The sequence below is a fragment of the Perca flavescens genome, chromosome 7 (genome assembly GCF_004354835.1).
Source record: "Perca flavescens isolate YP-PL-M2 chromosome 7, PFLA_1.0, whole genome shotgun sequence".
Taxonomy (NCBI): domain Eukaryota; kingdom Metazoa; phylum Chordata; class Actinopteri; order Perciformes; family Percidae; genus Perca; species Perca flavescens.
Genome location: NC_041337.1, coordinates 14,809,501 through 14,827,389, shown reverse-complemented (window position 1 = coordinate 14,827,389; position 17,889 = coordinate 14,809,501). Strand labels below are relative to the sequence as shown.

At 42.1% G+C, this 17,889-nt stretch overlaps 1 protein-coding gene across 6 annotated transcripts in view; it reads left to right on the top strand.

Moving 5' to 3' along the window:
- LOC114558227 (membrane-associated guanylate kinase, WW and PDZ domain-containing protein 1) overlaps positions 1 to 17,889 on the top strand; it is a 100,512-nt gene that overhangs the window by 60,746 nt on the left and 21,877 nt on the right. For 3 of the 6 annotated variants that reach the window (XM_028582046.1, XM_028582044.1, XM_028582042.1), the window contains exons 4-14: positions 1,754 to 1,942; positions 3,140 to 3,362; positions 3,671 to 3,718; positions 3,989 to 4,071; positions 4,679 to 4,717; positions 6,235 to 6,292; positions 6,596 to 6,705; positions 8,224 to 8,346; positions 8,956 to 9,141; positions 9,869 to 10,480; positions 17,485 to 17,519. In XM_028582046.1, coding sequence (XP_028437847.1) covers positions 1,754 to 1,942; positions 3,140 to 3,362; positions 3,671 to 3,718; positions 3,989 to 4,071; positions 4,679 to 4,717; positions 6,235 to 6,292; positions 6,596 to 6,705; positions 8,224 to 8,346; positions 8,956 to 9,141; positions 9,869 to 10,480; positions 17,485 to 17,519 — 1,706 coding nt within the window. The remainder of the gene's footprint in view (positions 1 to 1,753; positions 1,943 to 3,139; positions 3,363 to 3,670; positions 3,719 to 3,988; positions 4,072 to 4,678; positions 4,718 to 6,234; positions 6,293 to 6,595; positions 6,706 to 8,223; positions 8,347 to 8,955; positions 9,142 to 9,868; positions 10,481 to 17,484; positions 17,520 to 17,889) is intronic. The other 3 variants (XM_028582043.1, XM_028582045.1, XM_028582047.1) reach the window with 3 other exon arrangements.

The window sequence follows — 17,889 nt, the reverse complement described above, 5'->3', positions numbered from 1 at the left end:
GCTGGTTAAGCATTGTAGGGAGGAGAAGTTGGACAGTTGTTTTGTCTCGTTCCATTGATTGGCACATCTGGGTGATGGCGTCGGATATGCGTTGGCATGTGAGATGTATTTCCACTCACATACCCAACAACTGCTGAACAACGCCGACACACAGTCCTCGTCTTATCCATCACACTCTCGCCTGGTCAGTGTAACGCTTATCGGTTCAATTTTCTAAGCACAAACGGACATTTGGAAAAACAGAATAATGGGTTCAAATATCCAATTTCTAATTTTTTTCCACCTTAACAAATAAAAAATTGGATCTTTAAATTGTTTTTCCAATTTTCTGTTTTTCAGAGGATCAGAAATTTAGAAAATTACAAAATTGCGTCTGGGCTCCAATTATTCAATACTGCAATGGTATTCTCTCATTTCCTTGTTCCGCCTAGCTACGCCACCCGCACTCGAAACCATCAGTTGCAAGCACCTCTGACCCCAAAGTCTATCAGTTTTTATTTATTTTTTGGTCCATATGAAGTTAATGACCTGCATATTCCACAAAGTAGAGGAAGAGAATACCATGGCAGTATTGAATAATTGGAGCCCAGACGCAATTTTGTAATTTTCAAAATTTCTGATCCTCTGAATAAAAACAGAAAATTGGAAAAACAGGTTAAAGATCCAATTTTTTAATTTGTCATGGTGGAAAAAAAAATGAAAAATTGGATATTTGAACCCATTTTTCTGTTTTTCCAAATTTCCATTTGTGCTTAGAAAATTGAACTGATAAGCGTTACACTGACCTCGCCTGTAGCCTACTACTGGAACTGACCCGAAGACCGAAGTTTTTGAGGCGGGGATGGCATGAGGCGAGAGGGCATGACACGGGAGGCTCCAGGCTGCAGCCATACAGTCTCGAAGTTTTGCCAAACTTGCAAACTTAAAGAGGCCGGCGTGTCCTCTAACTCTTGTGGGTCGCCACCACTCGCCATACTCGTCCTATCGTGCTGCTATCTCTGACTCGCTCACTGGACCGTCAACCTGACAAAAAACTGCACGTAGGCGGCTAGCTTCAGAGCTAAAGCGGGGCTACAGATTAGGTGTCCCTAGAACCCGCGTATCTAACACTAGTTCCGCATTACATTAATTAATTTGCACGCAAGTTTTATTTATTTATTTTATTTAGTGACTGTTTTTCAGTCTTTATGCTAAGCTATGCTAACTGGTTGCTGGCTAATCTAACTCTGCTGGAAAGCAAGTAAGTGTATTTCCCAAAATGTTGAACTATTCCTTTAAAGTTGCCCTTACATGGTATGCATTAGATCCCTTGGTCACCAGGGTGCCTCTATTTCTCATATTTACAAAGAATATATGAATACATGATTTGTACCATACCAGAAAAAAACTTGATGCAACACTGACCAAACAGTTCCAGTCAGAAAAAGCTGCTAAAACAAGCTGGCTGAGCATGTCCATTATTTTAGCTTAGTATGCTTTCACTGTCCAGACAATACAGCTTTGCAGTCTTGAACACAAACTAGAACTGTTCTTCTTTCCCACCAGCTGCGTATTTTGACAATTTGTGATCACATTGTGATCAAGCTTCATGTCTTCTCCTCTCAGCGTAAGATTAGGAGGTTTCATAGATCCTCTCCCTGCTACCTCTCTGTCCCTTGCTCTGCCTGTTTTTATCCCAGGCTTCCTCTCTCTGTGTCTCGGTTTCTCCTCCCGTGTCTCTCTCAAGCATGCTAATGTCCTTCTTGTTGCCTAGGTAACTATTATGGGACCCCCAAGCCACCAAGGCAGCCCATCGGTGGTACAGTGATTCTCAGTGATGCAGGCTCCCAGCAGTCCACCCCAAAGCGCACCAAGTCCTACAATGATATGCAAAACGCCCGAGTAGTGCCTGCTGACGATGACGATGACGACCAGGCCACGGAAATGAACAACAGTTTTACAGGTGAGGGCGTCGCTGCACCTCTCCAGCCTCCTCAAAAGTTTCTTTTGTAGCTCTCTTTGTCTGTGCATGTGTAGTATTCTCCATCTGTGATGTTTAGAGTGGATGCCTGTTAAGGAGTGTATGAATGCGTGTGCCCCGAGCTTAGGAATACAGAAGGAGAGAGATCATGTGTGTATGTTTATGATCCTGTGTACGGTGCTGGGTGTCTGGCGGTTACATCATGTCTTTGTGATGCTGATTCCTTTTTCTGCGAGCTTCCAAACACTGCCATCTGCCTGTGAGGAGGGGTGTAGTGGGGGAAGATGTAGATTACAGGCTACACTCATTTTCTCTCAATGCTACAGGCCTTACATCTTTTCCTAGCTGTATCTTACCTTATCTTTCACTTTTCTTGCTTTTGCTCATTAAATACCTTCTACCATGTTCATAAAGTGTAAATATTTCTGCCTGAAGTGATAGTATTTTCATACCAGAATTTTCTTAGCACATCTTAGCAGAATTTTTATCTACATGTAAATCAATTCCATAATATATGTATAAAAAGGAAAATGGGTGATAAAAGATTTTTATGCCACAGCTTCAGTGTTTTCCATCTGTTTCCTCTCTTCTTTAAGCTCTATTCTGTTTTTTTGAGTGCAAGAGATGGTTTCTTTTTCTTTCTTGATGCTGTGAATCTATGCCGGCTCTGTGTCCCCCTGCCAGGCTGCCAGTGTTGAATTAGCATTGGATCAAATCCTGAAAGGCCCACTGAAGTGGTGGACATTGGGCTAGAACTGGGGAGTAATGGGGGTTGGGATAGCTAGTTTTAGGAGAAAGAGGCTTATGGGTGGAGGGGTAAAACAGGGTGGGGGTCAAAAATAGTTTGGGAAAGACTGTTGCTGAAAGAATTAGCATATTCCTGGGGCCCTTTCAGTACACTAGAAATGGGCGGGAGCCGAATTTAAGATAGGGGGAAGGGGAAGTGCTGGGAGTTGGTTTGGTGGTTCAAGTTAAATATGTGCTAAAGAGTATCCAAAGTAATATCTGCTTATTTCATCTGTTCTTTTCTTGCATGCACAATACATAACTGTTTTTTGTTCTTTCTTGTTGTTGTTCTTTCTTGTTGTTGTTGTTGTTGTTGTCATTCCCTGTTGTGCCCACTGTGTTACCCAGGATCTTTAGTGCGTAGTCTCTTCCCCTCTCCTTTGTTGTGCACAGGTAACCCTAACGACCAGGACGAGAGCCACGGCGGCATCCTCCGGCCGTACCCCGCACGTGACAATGCTCCATCCTGTGGTCTGAACAATGCGGCCACCTCCACCACAGAAAGCGGGCAGCAGACCCTCGCAGAACCGCAGGTCTCTCCGGAAGACCCACAGGGGCCGCTGCCTGAAAACTGGGAGATGGCCTACACTGAGAGCGGAGAACTTTACTTCATAGAGTATGTATCAACAAGATGCAACATTTTAGTTTGAGCTGCTGCAGCACACTCTTTGCACTGCCTGAAGAAACATTTCTCACCGTAGCTCATACCGTAGTTGGTGTTTTCTGTATTTTACCTGCACAATTATCCCTTTTGTTCGTCCAGTGGCTTGTCTTCCCCCATGATTTGGTTTTTAGGCCTTCCCAGCCAACCTGCCCAGCCCCCTGGGTGCCACTGCTTTCCTGTTAATCCCTGCATGTCCCGATCTCTAAAGGAGATCACATCCTGATCACCTGACTACCTCCACCTCTCTGTCCTCTCTGCAGCACGGCAAAGGCACACCACCAGGACATGGATGTGTATTTTCAGAGCTTGTATGTTCATTTCTGCTATCACTGATTTACAGTATGTTGTTGTTTAACAATAGAGGGAAATGTCCGATTGTTTATTGTTGATATCCTGTGTGTGTCGCCCTGTTGTTCTCATTCCTCTTTGCAGCAGGCGCCTTCTGTCCTCTGTAAACTTGCTGACGCGGTTTACTCTCTAATTCTTATTGATGCAGCCACACACCCCTGCTGTGCTTTTATATGCCGGTTTGACGGCCTGTGTTGAATTATTCTGTTGTCTTGTTTGTTTCCTCTCAGCCACAACACAAAGACCACATCATGGCTGGATCCTCGGTGTAGAGACAAAGGCTCCAGGCCTCTGGAAGAGTGTGATGACGATGGTAAGCTGCTTCACATCATTGACACAATAAAAGTGTACATTTACTCTTCACCAAAGTGCTTTAGGAATCAGTTGGTGGTGTGTGAGGTCTCACACATTGTGCTCTACTTGTGTACTGGGTGGTGGCATTGATAATTTCCCAGCAGCGTATTTATATAACAAAAGATTTGTTACAAGTCCTACATTTGCTATACTGTAAACAGTTGATTTTGTGATCTTTCACAACTATTATCACATAACAAGATGACAAGTAATTCCCAATTAAACAGCAACATTTTTTGATCAATTCCAATTGACAGTTGTGTGGTTCACAATCCAGAAGTCTGATTGCAAAATTGCACCATCAAGTGGTGAAATTTAAAGTGGCACGCTGCACTTCTCTACATTGTTCAGGTTTGTTTAGATGTTGTTGTATCCTGCTAATATACGTTTTGAAACTAAGGGGTTTCTGTTTCCCTATTTGCCTTTCTCTGGACTTCATCACTTCGTCACTTCATTCTTTGTTTACTCTTGATTCCTCCATCCCCGATCCACCTCTCCTCTGCTATCCATCCCCTTTTCTATTCTTCATTTTGTTTTCTTTGTTTCATCCTGCTTTCATTTTGGAGAAGAAGGGATACATACAGAGGACCTGGAGACTGAGCTTGGTAAGGTTTTTAGATTTTTGTGCTTAAAACAAAAGTTATGCTGCCGCTCTTTGAAAACTGACCATCATCTCTTAAATGTATACACAAAATGTCATAGTATGGTTTTGGTTTACGTCGTTTGAAATCCACGCTTAATTCTGTCAGCATGCTGCTGTGGAGAGATTTTTGAGATAGCTGCAAGGGAGCTTTTGACCACGATTGATGCTGTATGCCGTTGTTATGTTTGCATTTTATGCTCTACCATCTTGCATGCTAGAGGCAGAAGGGAGATGTGACGTTTGCTTGTGCCAGATGCAGAGAGCAGTGGTGCATATTGAAAGTTGGAGTTGCTTCACAGACAAATGGCTCAGCTGCTGATTCTCGTTCCAGTTGCAGGTTGCACAAACAACCCTGTAATGGAACCAGAGCAAAGTCTCAAACAAGGCCTTAAATGTCTGGCTGTAAGCGTTTATTACTGCTGGCGGCTCAGATGCAGACGGTCTGTGATTATTGATTGTGAAATCCAAACTCATATAAAAGTGTTTACTGGACTTGGGAGAAGCCCACTGTATCACAAGGCAGTAACGTCATTGTCTGAAATCAAATACAGTGAGGAGGAGGAGGACTGAGATGCCAACATCTTAATGGGGATATGTCAGTTTAATCCATCCTCATCTGTCCGCCTCATGCAGAGTTTTTCCAGACTTCACTTGTGTGTTGACCCCTTTGTTGTATTCACACAGTTTTTGTGAGTTTTGTTTAGTTGTGATGGGCATAATAAAAGTGGTTGTGGGCAGGAGAGTGTGAGCCTAGTCTTAATTTAAGTATGCATGTCTGTTGACTAGATATTCATTAAACAAGAGTGCTACTGGCACGGCTTTAAAGGGAGAATTTAATGAGTCCTTGGCAAGTAGAAATCACAGCTAAAATTTAAGAAACACGATGAAACAGAAAAAGTTGTTTTCAAATAAAATAAAAATGGTCACGAATTATCCAGTTTTATAATAGTCTTTGCTTAGTTCGGTATTAAAAATTGTTCTCATTAATGGAAGAATTTAAAAGTAAAAAATGCAGTGCCATAAAGACAGCAAATCCTAATTAACCGTTTTTACGAACTCAACACAACAAAACAATCTCTTATGCAGAACTGTGAAGAAAAACATTAAAAAAGGGTAGAGCTCAGACCTACGCCAAGGCCAATCAATTCCAAAATGTTATTGGTTCTTCCCTGTGCCATACTTCACCCTTCCACGCAGTTTCATGGAAATCGGACCAGTAGTTTTTCCGACAAACAAACAAACCTACTTGGCGGATACGTCATGTGAACCCTCTAGTGCCATAATCAGAGATGTTAGATACGATAGAGGAATGTGATCCAGTACAAATTTGCATACTATATTTACTGTAACTGTAGTGTTTAATAACTATGTTTGCTACACTCAATGTGTTGGAATCAGCCCAACCACACTATCTCATTTAGCTCTGCTAATGAAAAGTATTATTCTGTGTTTAATGTTGTGTTGCCTTCTGTATTTCAGAGCTGCCTCCAGGATGGGAAAGGATAGAAGACCCAGTGTACGGGGTGTACTATGTAGAGTAAGTTAATCACAAATTGTCCAAATTAAAGAAGACATACATTATTAATCCTCGAGGAAAAATAAAAAAAATGTCACTCTGTTATTATACACATTACACACACACGTAGGCCCAAATACACACACACATGCAAACAGGACTTTGCATTGCATGGAGAGATGTCAGAGCGGTTCAGACCCTCTGAGGCTGAACCTTCACATTGATAAGAGCATTTGATGAGCTTGTATATGTAACTGTCATTTCTTTTTTTCTAACAAATCTTTACCTCTATTATCTTGTTTCTTCTCCCTCTCACTGTCCCAGTCATATAAACAGGAAGACCCAGTATGAGAACCCAATGGTGGAGGCGCGGCGTCGGAAAATCCTGGAGCAGCAGCAGCCGCAGCCTCCAGAAGGTGAGCGGTATATTCGAGGTTCGTTTCCTGCCCTGGCACGGCACCATTTCTTTCTTTCTTCATGTCTGTGAGTGTCACGTCCTTCTAGTTCGTCCAGTGCTCTCCCGGGTTTTGGCCAGATGCTTTTCTTCTCTATTCTGTCACTTGACTTCAATTTCTGTCAAAAACATTGTTATTCACTAAATGCAAATTTGGATTCTCTTAGGGACCCAAGTTTTACTAAAACAGAGCTGGCCCAAGCCCTGGTGTCGTCTTTGTTCAGGTTTTAATTTACGTGATTTAAAATCATAAATGCTGTATATCATTCTGTATTTGATCATTTAGTTTGATTTACCATGAAAAGGCAAGGAAGAGATTTTTACTTTAGCCCAGAGGTTTTCAAACTGTGAGGCACACCTCCCCAGGAGGACCCGGGGGAGTGACGTAAGGCAGAGATACTGCGGGAGGGGAAAAGGAAAGGTGCAGGCCCAGTGATTTAGCACATTCAACAACAAATTTAGGAGTTAGAGCTGCTGTGGTTGGGACATGCAGCTCACAGAGGCAGTTAAGTTACTTTATAACACTTTTTTTCACACAATTGCTACGATTTATTTTTATTTAGTGTTAGCAGTTCTCAGTCAAAGGTGAAACAACACTGATATGAGGGGTTATAGTGCGACTTGCCATGCCAGCTCCATTAACTTTGACAGAAGTGGCATCAAAGTCTGGCACAAAATTCTAATAATATAATGATGAGTAATGATTCTTCCTTCTTTTAAAGGTTCCTTGATTGCAAACAGGAACTTCCAATAGCTAATTTGGCGTACTTTTAATGGTCCCATATTGCAAATATAGGCTAAAACAAACAGGCTCACTAAATCCATGGCAACATACTTTCTGTTACATCCCCCAATGCCCTCAAATTAAGGGAACTGTAGTTCCAAAACTTATTATCCCCCAAATATACATAAGACAAAGTATAATAAGAGTGACGGCATCATTTAATATTGATTTTTTTCATGTTGCATTATCAATTTTTTTTGTCTGTACTGTGCCTCAGTTTTTCCCATCACAATGTTTCATACCTATATTCCTGGAATACTGACACTCTCCTCTATCCATTTATATACAGATGTTTGCCCTGTGTTGAAAACCTCTGGACACTCGGTTTTTGTGGGGGCCCACAGTATCAGACTTTGAAAACCCCTTCTTTAGCCTGCAATGTCATAAAATAAAAACTGTTTTGCATACAACATATATTATTTTGCAGAAATCAAATATATTTGTACATTGCAAGACTTACAAAAGTATCTTCCATTCAAGAAATGACACTAGTAGATGCTGATGTAAATGAGTAGCTAATTACAACTGAGGTGTAAAAATACTTCCAGATGGCAAGTATGTGCTTAACGCTCTGTGTGTCTATATGTGTTGTTGTTAAGTATTTCTATGTGTGGCATGTAAATACACCTTTGTATTGTGTGTGTGTGTGTGTGTGTGTGTGTGTGTGTGTGTGTGTGTGTGTGTGTGTGTGTGTGTGTGTGTGTGTCTATACAGAGTGGATAGAGGAGCACTCATCAGCAGCGGCTCCATTAGCAAACTACGCTCCAAACCACCTGGAGACCTACAGGGACCCGCAGGTCCCACCAACTCTACCTCCCATGCCTGCAGGAGCCAAACGTAAATCATTATGTTTAATGGACACTGTATATATTTCATTACTACTGATTGATTTTTCTATCTTATGTTCTCGACACGATACATCATGTAGTTCAGATTAATAACAGAAACGTTTGTTTTTGTTCACTACATCTACATTATAAATTCCCCCTTTTGCTTTGACATTTTTCCTCTATTTTCTGGGGGGGAAAAAACTATTTCATTTCTGCTGATTTGTTTACACTCTTTTGACGCGACCTTTGAAAAGGACACCACCAACAATTTCGGAAATTACTATGTGTGGAAGTGGCAAACGAATGCATGCAGACCAAATGTTGTTAGACACATGTCAAACTGTCCGAGCTTTCCATGCATCAGCAAACACTTCTAATAACAAGACAAACCAATCCACCGTTTCATAGCCTGTGACAGCCGACGATACTGATGCCTAACATTTGAGGAATCAGTTGTGTTCTCCGCTTGCAGATTTGTTCACATATAACAATGTAGTCTACAAAGTATGATCCTGATCTCAGAGACAAAATGACAAATTGACATTATTCAGGAATGTTGCATGTAAAATATGTGAATGGACACAAAAGTAAGAGTTGTTTCTCCGGTGCCCTGCAGGAGGGAAGCCTTTCTTCACAAGGAACCCAGCAGAGCTGAAAGGAACCTTTATCAACACAAAGCTGAAGAAGAGTCGTCGCGGCTTCGGCTTCACTGTGGTCGGAGGGGACGAGCCAGACGAGTTTCTACAGATCAAAAGTCTGGTGCTGGACGGGCCTGCAGCCGTGGATGGCAAGATGGAGACAGGTGCAGTACATAACCAATGTCTACAGGGGGCACTGATTTCATTCAACACACTTCTCCACTACTTCTGTCCATTGTAACCTCACAGACATTGACTTTTAAAGTCCACGACTGTCAACTCAGCACTTAAGGGCTCACTAGTCGATTATTTAACCCTTTATGCACATTTTCCATACAATTGTTGGAATTGTTGGGGCTTTGTAAATTATAGAGTGTGGTCTGGACCTACTCTATCTGTAAAGTGTCTCGAGATAACTCTTGTTATGATTTGATACTATAAATAAAATGTAATTGAATTGAATTGAATCTGCAACTTCACAGACCTTACTTAAGGGAATAACCCATAATACAAAGCATTGTGATGTTAAAATGGCAGTGACTGAGGAATTGCACGTTTAACAAAACATGCAAGATTGAGATTTTCCTGATGATTATAAACATGCATGTCGCTTACCAGCACTGTATATTTGTACTGGTTTGTCTTATGATAACATGATAGTGACTATCAAATATAGCGAGAGTCCGACAATGTTATAGGAGTGAAATGCTAAATTGGTTGAGGGGGCACACACGGTACAACCATTAATTTGCCTAATACATTCATTACATTGAATAATGGAATTTCACACCAGCAGTGTTTTGACTTGATATATTAATTTAAAACCCCAGTTAATAGCTGTTAATTGTGTAAATGATGACACCACTAACAGTGTAATTTCCCTTGGTGCAGGTGATGTGATAGTCAGTGTGAATGACACCATTGTGCTGGGCTACACCCACGCTCAGGTGGTGAAGATCTTCCAATCCATCCCCATCGGTTCCATGGTGGACCTGGCCTTATGCCGTGGCTACCCGCTGCCCTTTGACCCTGATGACCCAAACACCAGCCTGGTGACCTCAGTGGCGATCTTAGACAAGGAGCCTATCATCGTCAACGGACAGGAGGCGTTTGACTCGCCTTCCAACCAGGCCGGTTCCGTTAATGGCATGAGGGAGCTGCGGCCGCACAGCCCCTCGGCGGAGGTGGCGTCTAACGGCTCGCACGGCTACTCCAGTGATGTGGTCACCCTGGCCTCATCCATAGCCACCCAGCCGGAGCTGATCACCATCCACATGGAGAAGGGCGACAAGGGATTCGGCTTCACAATTGCCGACAGCCTGACTGGAGGAGGGCAGAGGGTCAAGCAGATAGTGGACTACCCTCGCTGCCGTGGCCTAAAGGAGGGGGATATTCTGATGGAGGTCAACAAGAGAAATGTGCAGAATATGAGCCACAATCAGGTGGTGGACCTGCTGAGCAAATGTCCCCGAGGCAGTGAGGTCACAATGCTGGTGCAAAGAGGTATGTATTACATCAGATATTTGGATAAATAGATGCAGGAACTGGAGCTTTGACGTGTAAGGATGTGTGATTAAGCACACAAAAGAATGTACTGCTGTCTGCTGAACATACAACTCAACAGACAACAGCTTGAATAGTCGGCATGTAAAGAGTGGCAGAGAGAAAAGTGAGGAAGAGAGTGGGTGGCAGGTTGAAAATGCTCAGACTGGATGGGATGAAACGAAGAGAGGAAAAGAGACGATGGGCTGAGTTAGCATGGCGGTCGAGGAGCAGATGACTGTGGGAAGGAGTGGGAGGCTAGGTAGAGAGGCGAGATGGAGGGTAGGGGGCCGGATGGAGGAGCACATTAGGTCAGGGACTTGTATACGTTAGGAATACAGATGCTGCAGAATTGGACCTCTGAGACTTTGTCACTCTTTATGTTTGCACAAAGAAAATATCGTCCTATGTTGCCTAAATGATAATTGGCTGTTGTGAAGGGTGTGACTGTTTATTTTCTGCGCTGCACTTGTTTTATTTTACAAAAACTGTACCTGGAATGAATAAGTTATGGGAGATCATAGTCTGTCATCATTAAAAGAAAATTACTTTTTCATGACTTTCATTTCATTGATTTTGATTCGAAAATTGAGTATTCAGTTGGCTTACATTCTGCTGCTAAACTGCTATTTTTATGTTTGATAATTTAGTCACACTTTATTGTATTGTGTTGGAATTTTAATGCCGGTTTGTACTTTTTTACTGGATTCTCAGCCTGATCACTGCCATGCTATGCTTTTGGCCTGGAATGACCCAGAGATAAATGTTTTTCTCTTTGAAATGTCAAAACAAAACAAATTGTTTGCCGGAGTGTAAACTATCCACGCAGACGCTGAATGAAATTGGAGGTCCCTCCTTTTGTGTCCAGTCCTTATTGTTGTTAAATTGCCGTCCATGCCAGCTGATGATGATCTCTATTAGTAGCAGTTTGGGTATGCACCCCACATCAATTATGCCCTCTAATGAGTTGACCCTGTGCACTGCTGCTGGAATAACGCTGCAGTATTGTGTTAAATGTCAGCATCATTATGGGCCTATGAGAGTGTGTCTTGAAAGAGAGAGACTGATATGGATGCAGAGCAATATTCCTGCTACCAGAGCATAGAGAGAAAGAGCTGTTCAAAGAGAGCAAGAGCAAGACAGAGCAGAGATATAGGAGAGGATGAGTGGGAAGGAGACTACAGGCAGTTACTTGGGCAGGCATGGTGACTGGCAGCAGCGTAGATCATCTCTGTTAGCTTTGACACCAGCCTGTCAGTATTATGTGTTTAGGTGAGAGGCCAGCTGATGAGGGGCAGAAACTGCACACGCCCAGGCAGCCAGCGTGTCGGTATTCAGGTTAATTAAGGTTCTATCTCAATGGTTAGAGGTAGGGCTGAGTATTGCTTATATGTAACATGTTTTCTATAAAATCCTTCATTCATTTTTCAAAAGAGCCAATTTCCTTATTTGGAGCTTTGACAGCCAATGAGAGCCTACTACAAAATTCTGACAGTGTCACAAATTTAGGACCACATTCTCACAATGTGACTGCTCCTACGTTCCACGCCTACAAACCAAAAGATGCAGAACACACTGACCATAGCAACATTCCGTAAGCGCTATTTTCACATAACATCCGCAGACACAAACCAAAAAAAGTTCTTGGGACTTTGGCAAATAAGTTTTCCAAACATAAGAGTGGCGCAGATGGATGACGCAAGCTGATGGCGCGCCTCTGCTCTCAGTCTGACACAGATTGCAACAAAGATTTTACTAGCTCCTCGTACATTGTCAGCAGTAAACTTCACTATCGTGGTTGTTTTGTCTGTAAAGATGCCTTTAGTTAATCAGGCAAAAGTGCCAAACACTTACCGGTTGCAGCCTCTCAAATGTGAGGATTTGCTTCTTTTCCCTTTTATGACATCATTGTAAATAGAATAACTTTGGGTTTTGGACCGTTGCTCACACTACACAAGCAAGTAGAAGACGTCCCCCTGGGTTCTGGGGAATTGTGATGGGCATTTTCTAGACTGAACAATGTATGTGACAAATCAAAAATATACATCACAGATTAATCAACAATATAAACAATCATTAGTTTCAGCTGTACTCTACAGTATAATAACGGTTCTTGGGACTGAGGTGTGTGCTCGGCTTTCTGTCTTAAGAGTGATGTGGTAACCTTTCAAGTGATTGCTAGCAGCTAGCACATACTCATTCACAAACAACAATTATGGGAGGAGCGGGGTATGGCAGATAAGAAGGGAGAGGAGAGGATGAGAAATAGGAAGGCCAGGGATCATGTTTTGAGAAAGTGGAGGAGGAGGATTAGAGGAGAGAGTGAGAGATTTGCTGAACAGCACGGGAAGTTCAGCGAGGGGAGCGTGTATGAGAGGATTGGTTTAGATAAGTATAGGCGGAGGAGAGGAGGAGGAACAAGTTGGACTTCAGCTGGAGGAGAAGAAGCCTTAATCTGTTCATCTGTGACTCATCAATCTGCGCTGTCTGACTCAGAGTCAGCAGAGTCTGTTTTTAAGAGAGGCACAAGGTCAAACAAACATCACACAATGATTTTCCACGGGGATACTTTTCTCTCAAGACATGTTATTTGACTTTTCCAATAGAAATTGTTTTTACAGTTTTGTATATGATCTTTAAGCAGTAGATTTAGTTGTGTCACAGAAGTTACATTTACAATAATACTTATTTTAAGTTACATTTAATATTTATTTAATACTACACAAGTTCAGCCACCAGTTTATCCCAGGAGGCAGCATTGCTTTGAACGGAACAGCGTCAGAATAGTTAGCTTGTGGCTAATCTCAGATAGAAACACAGCCAGTTCAGAAGTTTCACAATTAAAATATTCAAATGTGTTCTGTCACAGAGCATTTGCAGAAGGCTGTAGTTTTGCTATTACCTTAATGCTCCGTGCGAAGGCAAAACAGTGCATCTGAAATGAACTGAGCCACATTTTAGTTTTCGTATTGCCCAATAAATGGTCTCTCTGGTTTCAACTCTGTGTTTGTCAAACACCTAGAAGAGAGGAGAATGGCAACATGTAATTAGTGCAATGGAAAAAAGACAAGAGGTAGAATAGGCTGTTGTGGTAATGAATTAAGTAGCTGTAAAGTGTGGTGACAGTGTTGTTAAACAGAAAAAAATAACTTGTCTACAAGCCAGATGTGATCTTCAAACTTGGCAATCGTGTTTTTTTTGTAACGTAGACTTTTTTGTAACGTAACGTAGACTTCAATGTCCACAAATCGAATAATGTGACACTGCACAAATTCTGCAAGGTTTCAGATTTGGAAATATATATTTATTAAAATAGTCCGTTGCATGTGCAAATATTTACCTGTTAAAAACCTCTATCTTTACCTTATGCTTTTCAAGTCTGGGAAATTTTTCTTTTTCAATATTATGTAATAATAATTCATAATAATTTTAAAGATAACATCTGGCGTTTTCACATGCACAATCTTCTCCTGTAAAGGAGGCCAGACCAGCTATGACTCCTCCATCTTGTCTTCCCACTGTTGTTGCCATGACAATCGTGCACAGCACTCCTGTCCCCTGAGAGACAGAGAGAAAGAAGAGAGAAAATGAAAAGACAGAGAGAGAGGGGATATAAATGAAGGTAGAGGAATGAAATAGGATGATAACCAGGAAGAGCGAGTCAATATCATTTAGAGTAGATGAAGAGAAGGGACTACCGGATAATAGGACAATTTTATAAATAGAGCAAGGACAAACATTTACAGGTTCGACTTAACAAAAGAGAACATTACTCATGTTGTACACCTTCCGACAATGCATATAGCAAACCTGGAGGAAGGACCATTCACTCGTTCTGTGTGGGCTCTGCATAGATTCACCAAGGCCACAGCTTCAACAGCATATTGAAACATAGGGCCATTCACCGTGCTGCAGATCCAGTTTAAAAAGCTCCAGCTTTTTTCAGTGCTTTTGCTTCAGGATGAAAGAATGATGTGCATACACTCACACATTTGTACCCACGTATGCATATACAATTTTTTCAGAATTTTACTGAACTTGTGCTCTGTCATTGCTGCTGTGTGATTTCCCAAAATCCGATCTGTGACAAGTTATTTTGATGGGACAGAGGGCAAGGACATTTTTAAAGGCTAATTTAATAGATATGAAGGTATGACCAACTCCTTTATCACCAGTACTTGCACTTGTACATGCAAATTATACAACGTATTGAGCAGAAACACTACTTGGCATGCACTCATATTGCCGATTGATAATATGAACTTTGAGGCTCTACATCTGCGCTGTCGGCCTTTCACTGCTGTTCAATAATTTCCTTATTAGCATATTTCTTTGTTACTCTGCTAGTTACTATAGACATACTTCACTGTCTTCTGTAAAAGAAGTAAAGGAAGCAACCTCCTCCACACTGATGCTAAGAGCCAGTTTAGGTCACCTAACAACTGACGGCATTTGCTTTCACTTCCAATTTGTTTACTTCACCTCTCATTTGAATTAAAATGGACACAGTCTTAGTCAGTCTGGTAGAAGGTTTCCTCAGTAAAAATAAAATCTGGCCTTTTTAAGCCAATGTTGAATCCTTAGTGATCAAGTCTTTTAAATGGAGCAGCGTTCTGTTGTGGGGTGTTGAGCAAAGCTTTACTGTCATTCAGCAGCTTCAGCGGGGTAGAAAATATCAGGATTATGGCCTCTGTGCGTAATGTAAATGCTGTGTGCGTGCATTCATGCGGTTTGTGCTCTTTGCATAAATAAAAGCTCACCTCCTTCCATACCTGCCCGTGCTGATATTACATATGTGTAGCATGCATGCATTCATGGATGCTTCTACACAGTTGCGTGTGTGCAGGAACATGCAATTCCCATATTTCTTTCGAGCTTCAGCTGCTCATGAATGTTACATTGAGCCAGATTTGATCAAGTCTGAATTACACATATGCATCGCCATCACAAAGCCAGAGAAAGTTAAGCAGATTTAAAAACTGCATCATGCATGAAGATGCATTCACACCGTGCAGCATGTAAATCAGCTATTCCAGCTGACATAGCTAAAGCGGATGAATGTAGAGTTGGGGTCAAGTTACGTCCGTTCCTCAAATCTTAATTCCCCTTCAGTTCCAATGCCCAAATTTATTAACCATATGGCCATAGTTAAATTAAATTCCTATATGCTTGGTGCTAATTATGTTGACCTTGTTGCCAGTTTGTAAGATTTTCAGAGGTTGTTTCAAAGTAAAAGGTTTTTATTGACCTCCCACACTGTATTTCAGGGTTCCTGGGTCATATAAGCTGCTGTTGAAATGGAAAACACTCATTACCTTTATGATGTGTGTCCTTCCTGGGCCAGACACACACACACACACACGAAAACATTCATCAACACGTCAGCAGCTGGGATTTTCCACTTCCTCCAGTAACTGGCACCCCATAATCTGGGGGAGAGAGGGAGGGAGGGAGGGAGGGAAAATAGGGGGGATAAATTATGAATTGTGTAGAGAGAGGGGCTTTGCAGCAACAGAGAGTTTTAACATTTAATGATTTTTTTTGCCAATGCAGCAGAAAGAGCCTAAGATGGATGCTTGCATGTTGTTGCGTGTGTTAATGTCGTCCCATCAATACTTCCAGTAGGTTTTTCTCTGTGCATGCTCAGTATCAGATGTTGCAGAAAAGAATGGTCTATGTAGTAGTAATGTAGGAGTGTAAATGGATCAAAGGTCTTGTATTAATGTAAATGTGGTGTGCTGCTCACACCTAATATTTAAAAAAAAGTAGACTGCTGCCAATGCATACAGAACTAGTTGATTGCCTTGGCAACAGCAACTCTTTGTCCCGATGTCGTTCTTGCATTCATTTGTCTATTTTTGTCTCAACATACTTTGCTGTAGTAAGTGGAAGGAAAAGTAGCATCAGGAAGGGAAAGGAGTGTTCTTGGAAAGCGGTGTATACTCGGAGTGTGTGGGGTAAACGATCAGGTGGAGTCTAAATGGGTTTGTGTTAATATGTTTCAGGTAGAGGAACCTACATGTTGAATGAATTGTTGGTCTGTGATACAGTAGATGTGAGAATAAAGCAGTTTAAGTGGGAATGTAGATGATTCTCTACACTGGTATGCTGTGAATCCTCTCCCCTGACAACTGGCTCCAAGTATTAATATTTAATTAGCACAAATGAGATTGATCTTCTTGGTGACTCTACAGTATGTTAACTGGTATATAAGAGGGAGAGAGAGAGAGATAGAGACAGACAGATAGAGGGAGAGAAAGTCATGGTGCACGGAAGAAGAGGAGGGGGAGAGAAGAAGGGAAAAAAGAGACAGAGAGAAGATCAGCTTCTCAATGTAAGCTTTGAGCAAAGCAGGGGAGTGGAGGGGAAAGGATACAGCTCTGTAGTTACTCTGAAGATGTGCAAAGTGAGGTAGAAGCTCAAGCTTTCCTTTGATATGACGCTCAAGCTGCTGAGCTCCTTCTCAGTAGGTTATAGTTGAGATTCTGCTGGAGAGCTTGTTTTGGAGGCAGCCGGGAAGTAGACTGGAAATGTGTGTGTGTGTGTGTGTGTGTGTGTGTGTGGGGGGGGAACCTGTAGCTTTGACCAGCAGTCCAGGGCTGCTGCAGCATAAGTCAGCCTGTCTAATGCAGATAGATCAGTTGCTCCTCTCGTAATAGCACGGGTGTGAGCGCTGAGTGAAGCGGGATACAGCACAGGGGGAGGAGATCACTTAGATTAGCGAGCAGCCTAGCACAGTGTGTTGCTCAGAGAGAGAAAGCAACAGAGAGGAGGAAGAGGAGGAAGAGGAGGAGGAGGAGGAGGAGGAGGAGGAGGAGGAAAGCAAGCTGGGCTAGTTGCGCTCTGCTCTGCAGCAGGAATCAGGGTCCAACCGTTTGTCTTGAGGAGTTTTTGTTCAGAGGGGACAAGGGAAGAGCACCGCAGGTCATTAATGCTCTCTCTGTCTCTCTGCCGATGCTTTGCAGGAGTGGTGCCAGCCAAGAGGAGTCCAAAGCTGATGGTGAGTACTATAATCTTCAGCTCTTTTGTGTGTGTGTGTGTGTGTGTGTGTGTGTGTGTGTGTGTGTGTGTGTGTGTGTGTGTGTGTGTGCGCGCATGTCAGCTCTATTGAGTGAAAGATGTGCTATTTAAAGAACAAAAGACACAGATGATTTGATATCTAACTCTTGCTCTACTGTTCTGCATCTATAGATGCTATCATTCCTCTTTACTTCTTTCTTCTGTCTGTCACTTTGTCTTCTTTTGTTTTCCTCTTTTCTTTTTTTGCCTCTGTGTTGTCACTTCTCTTTGTTTTATACCCTCTCCCTTTCTCTCTATATCCTTCCACTCCTGCCACACTGCCATCCTGTGACTGATTAAGCATAGCCTCG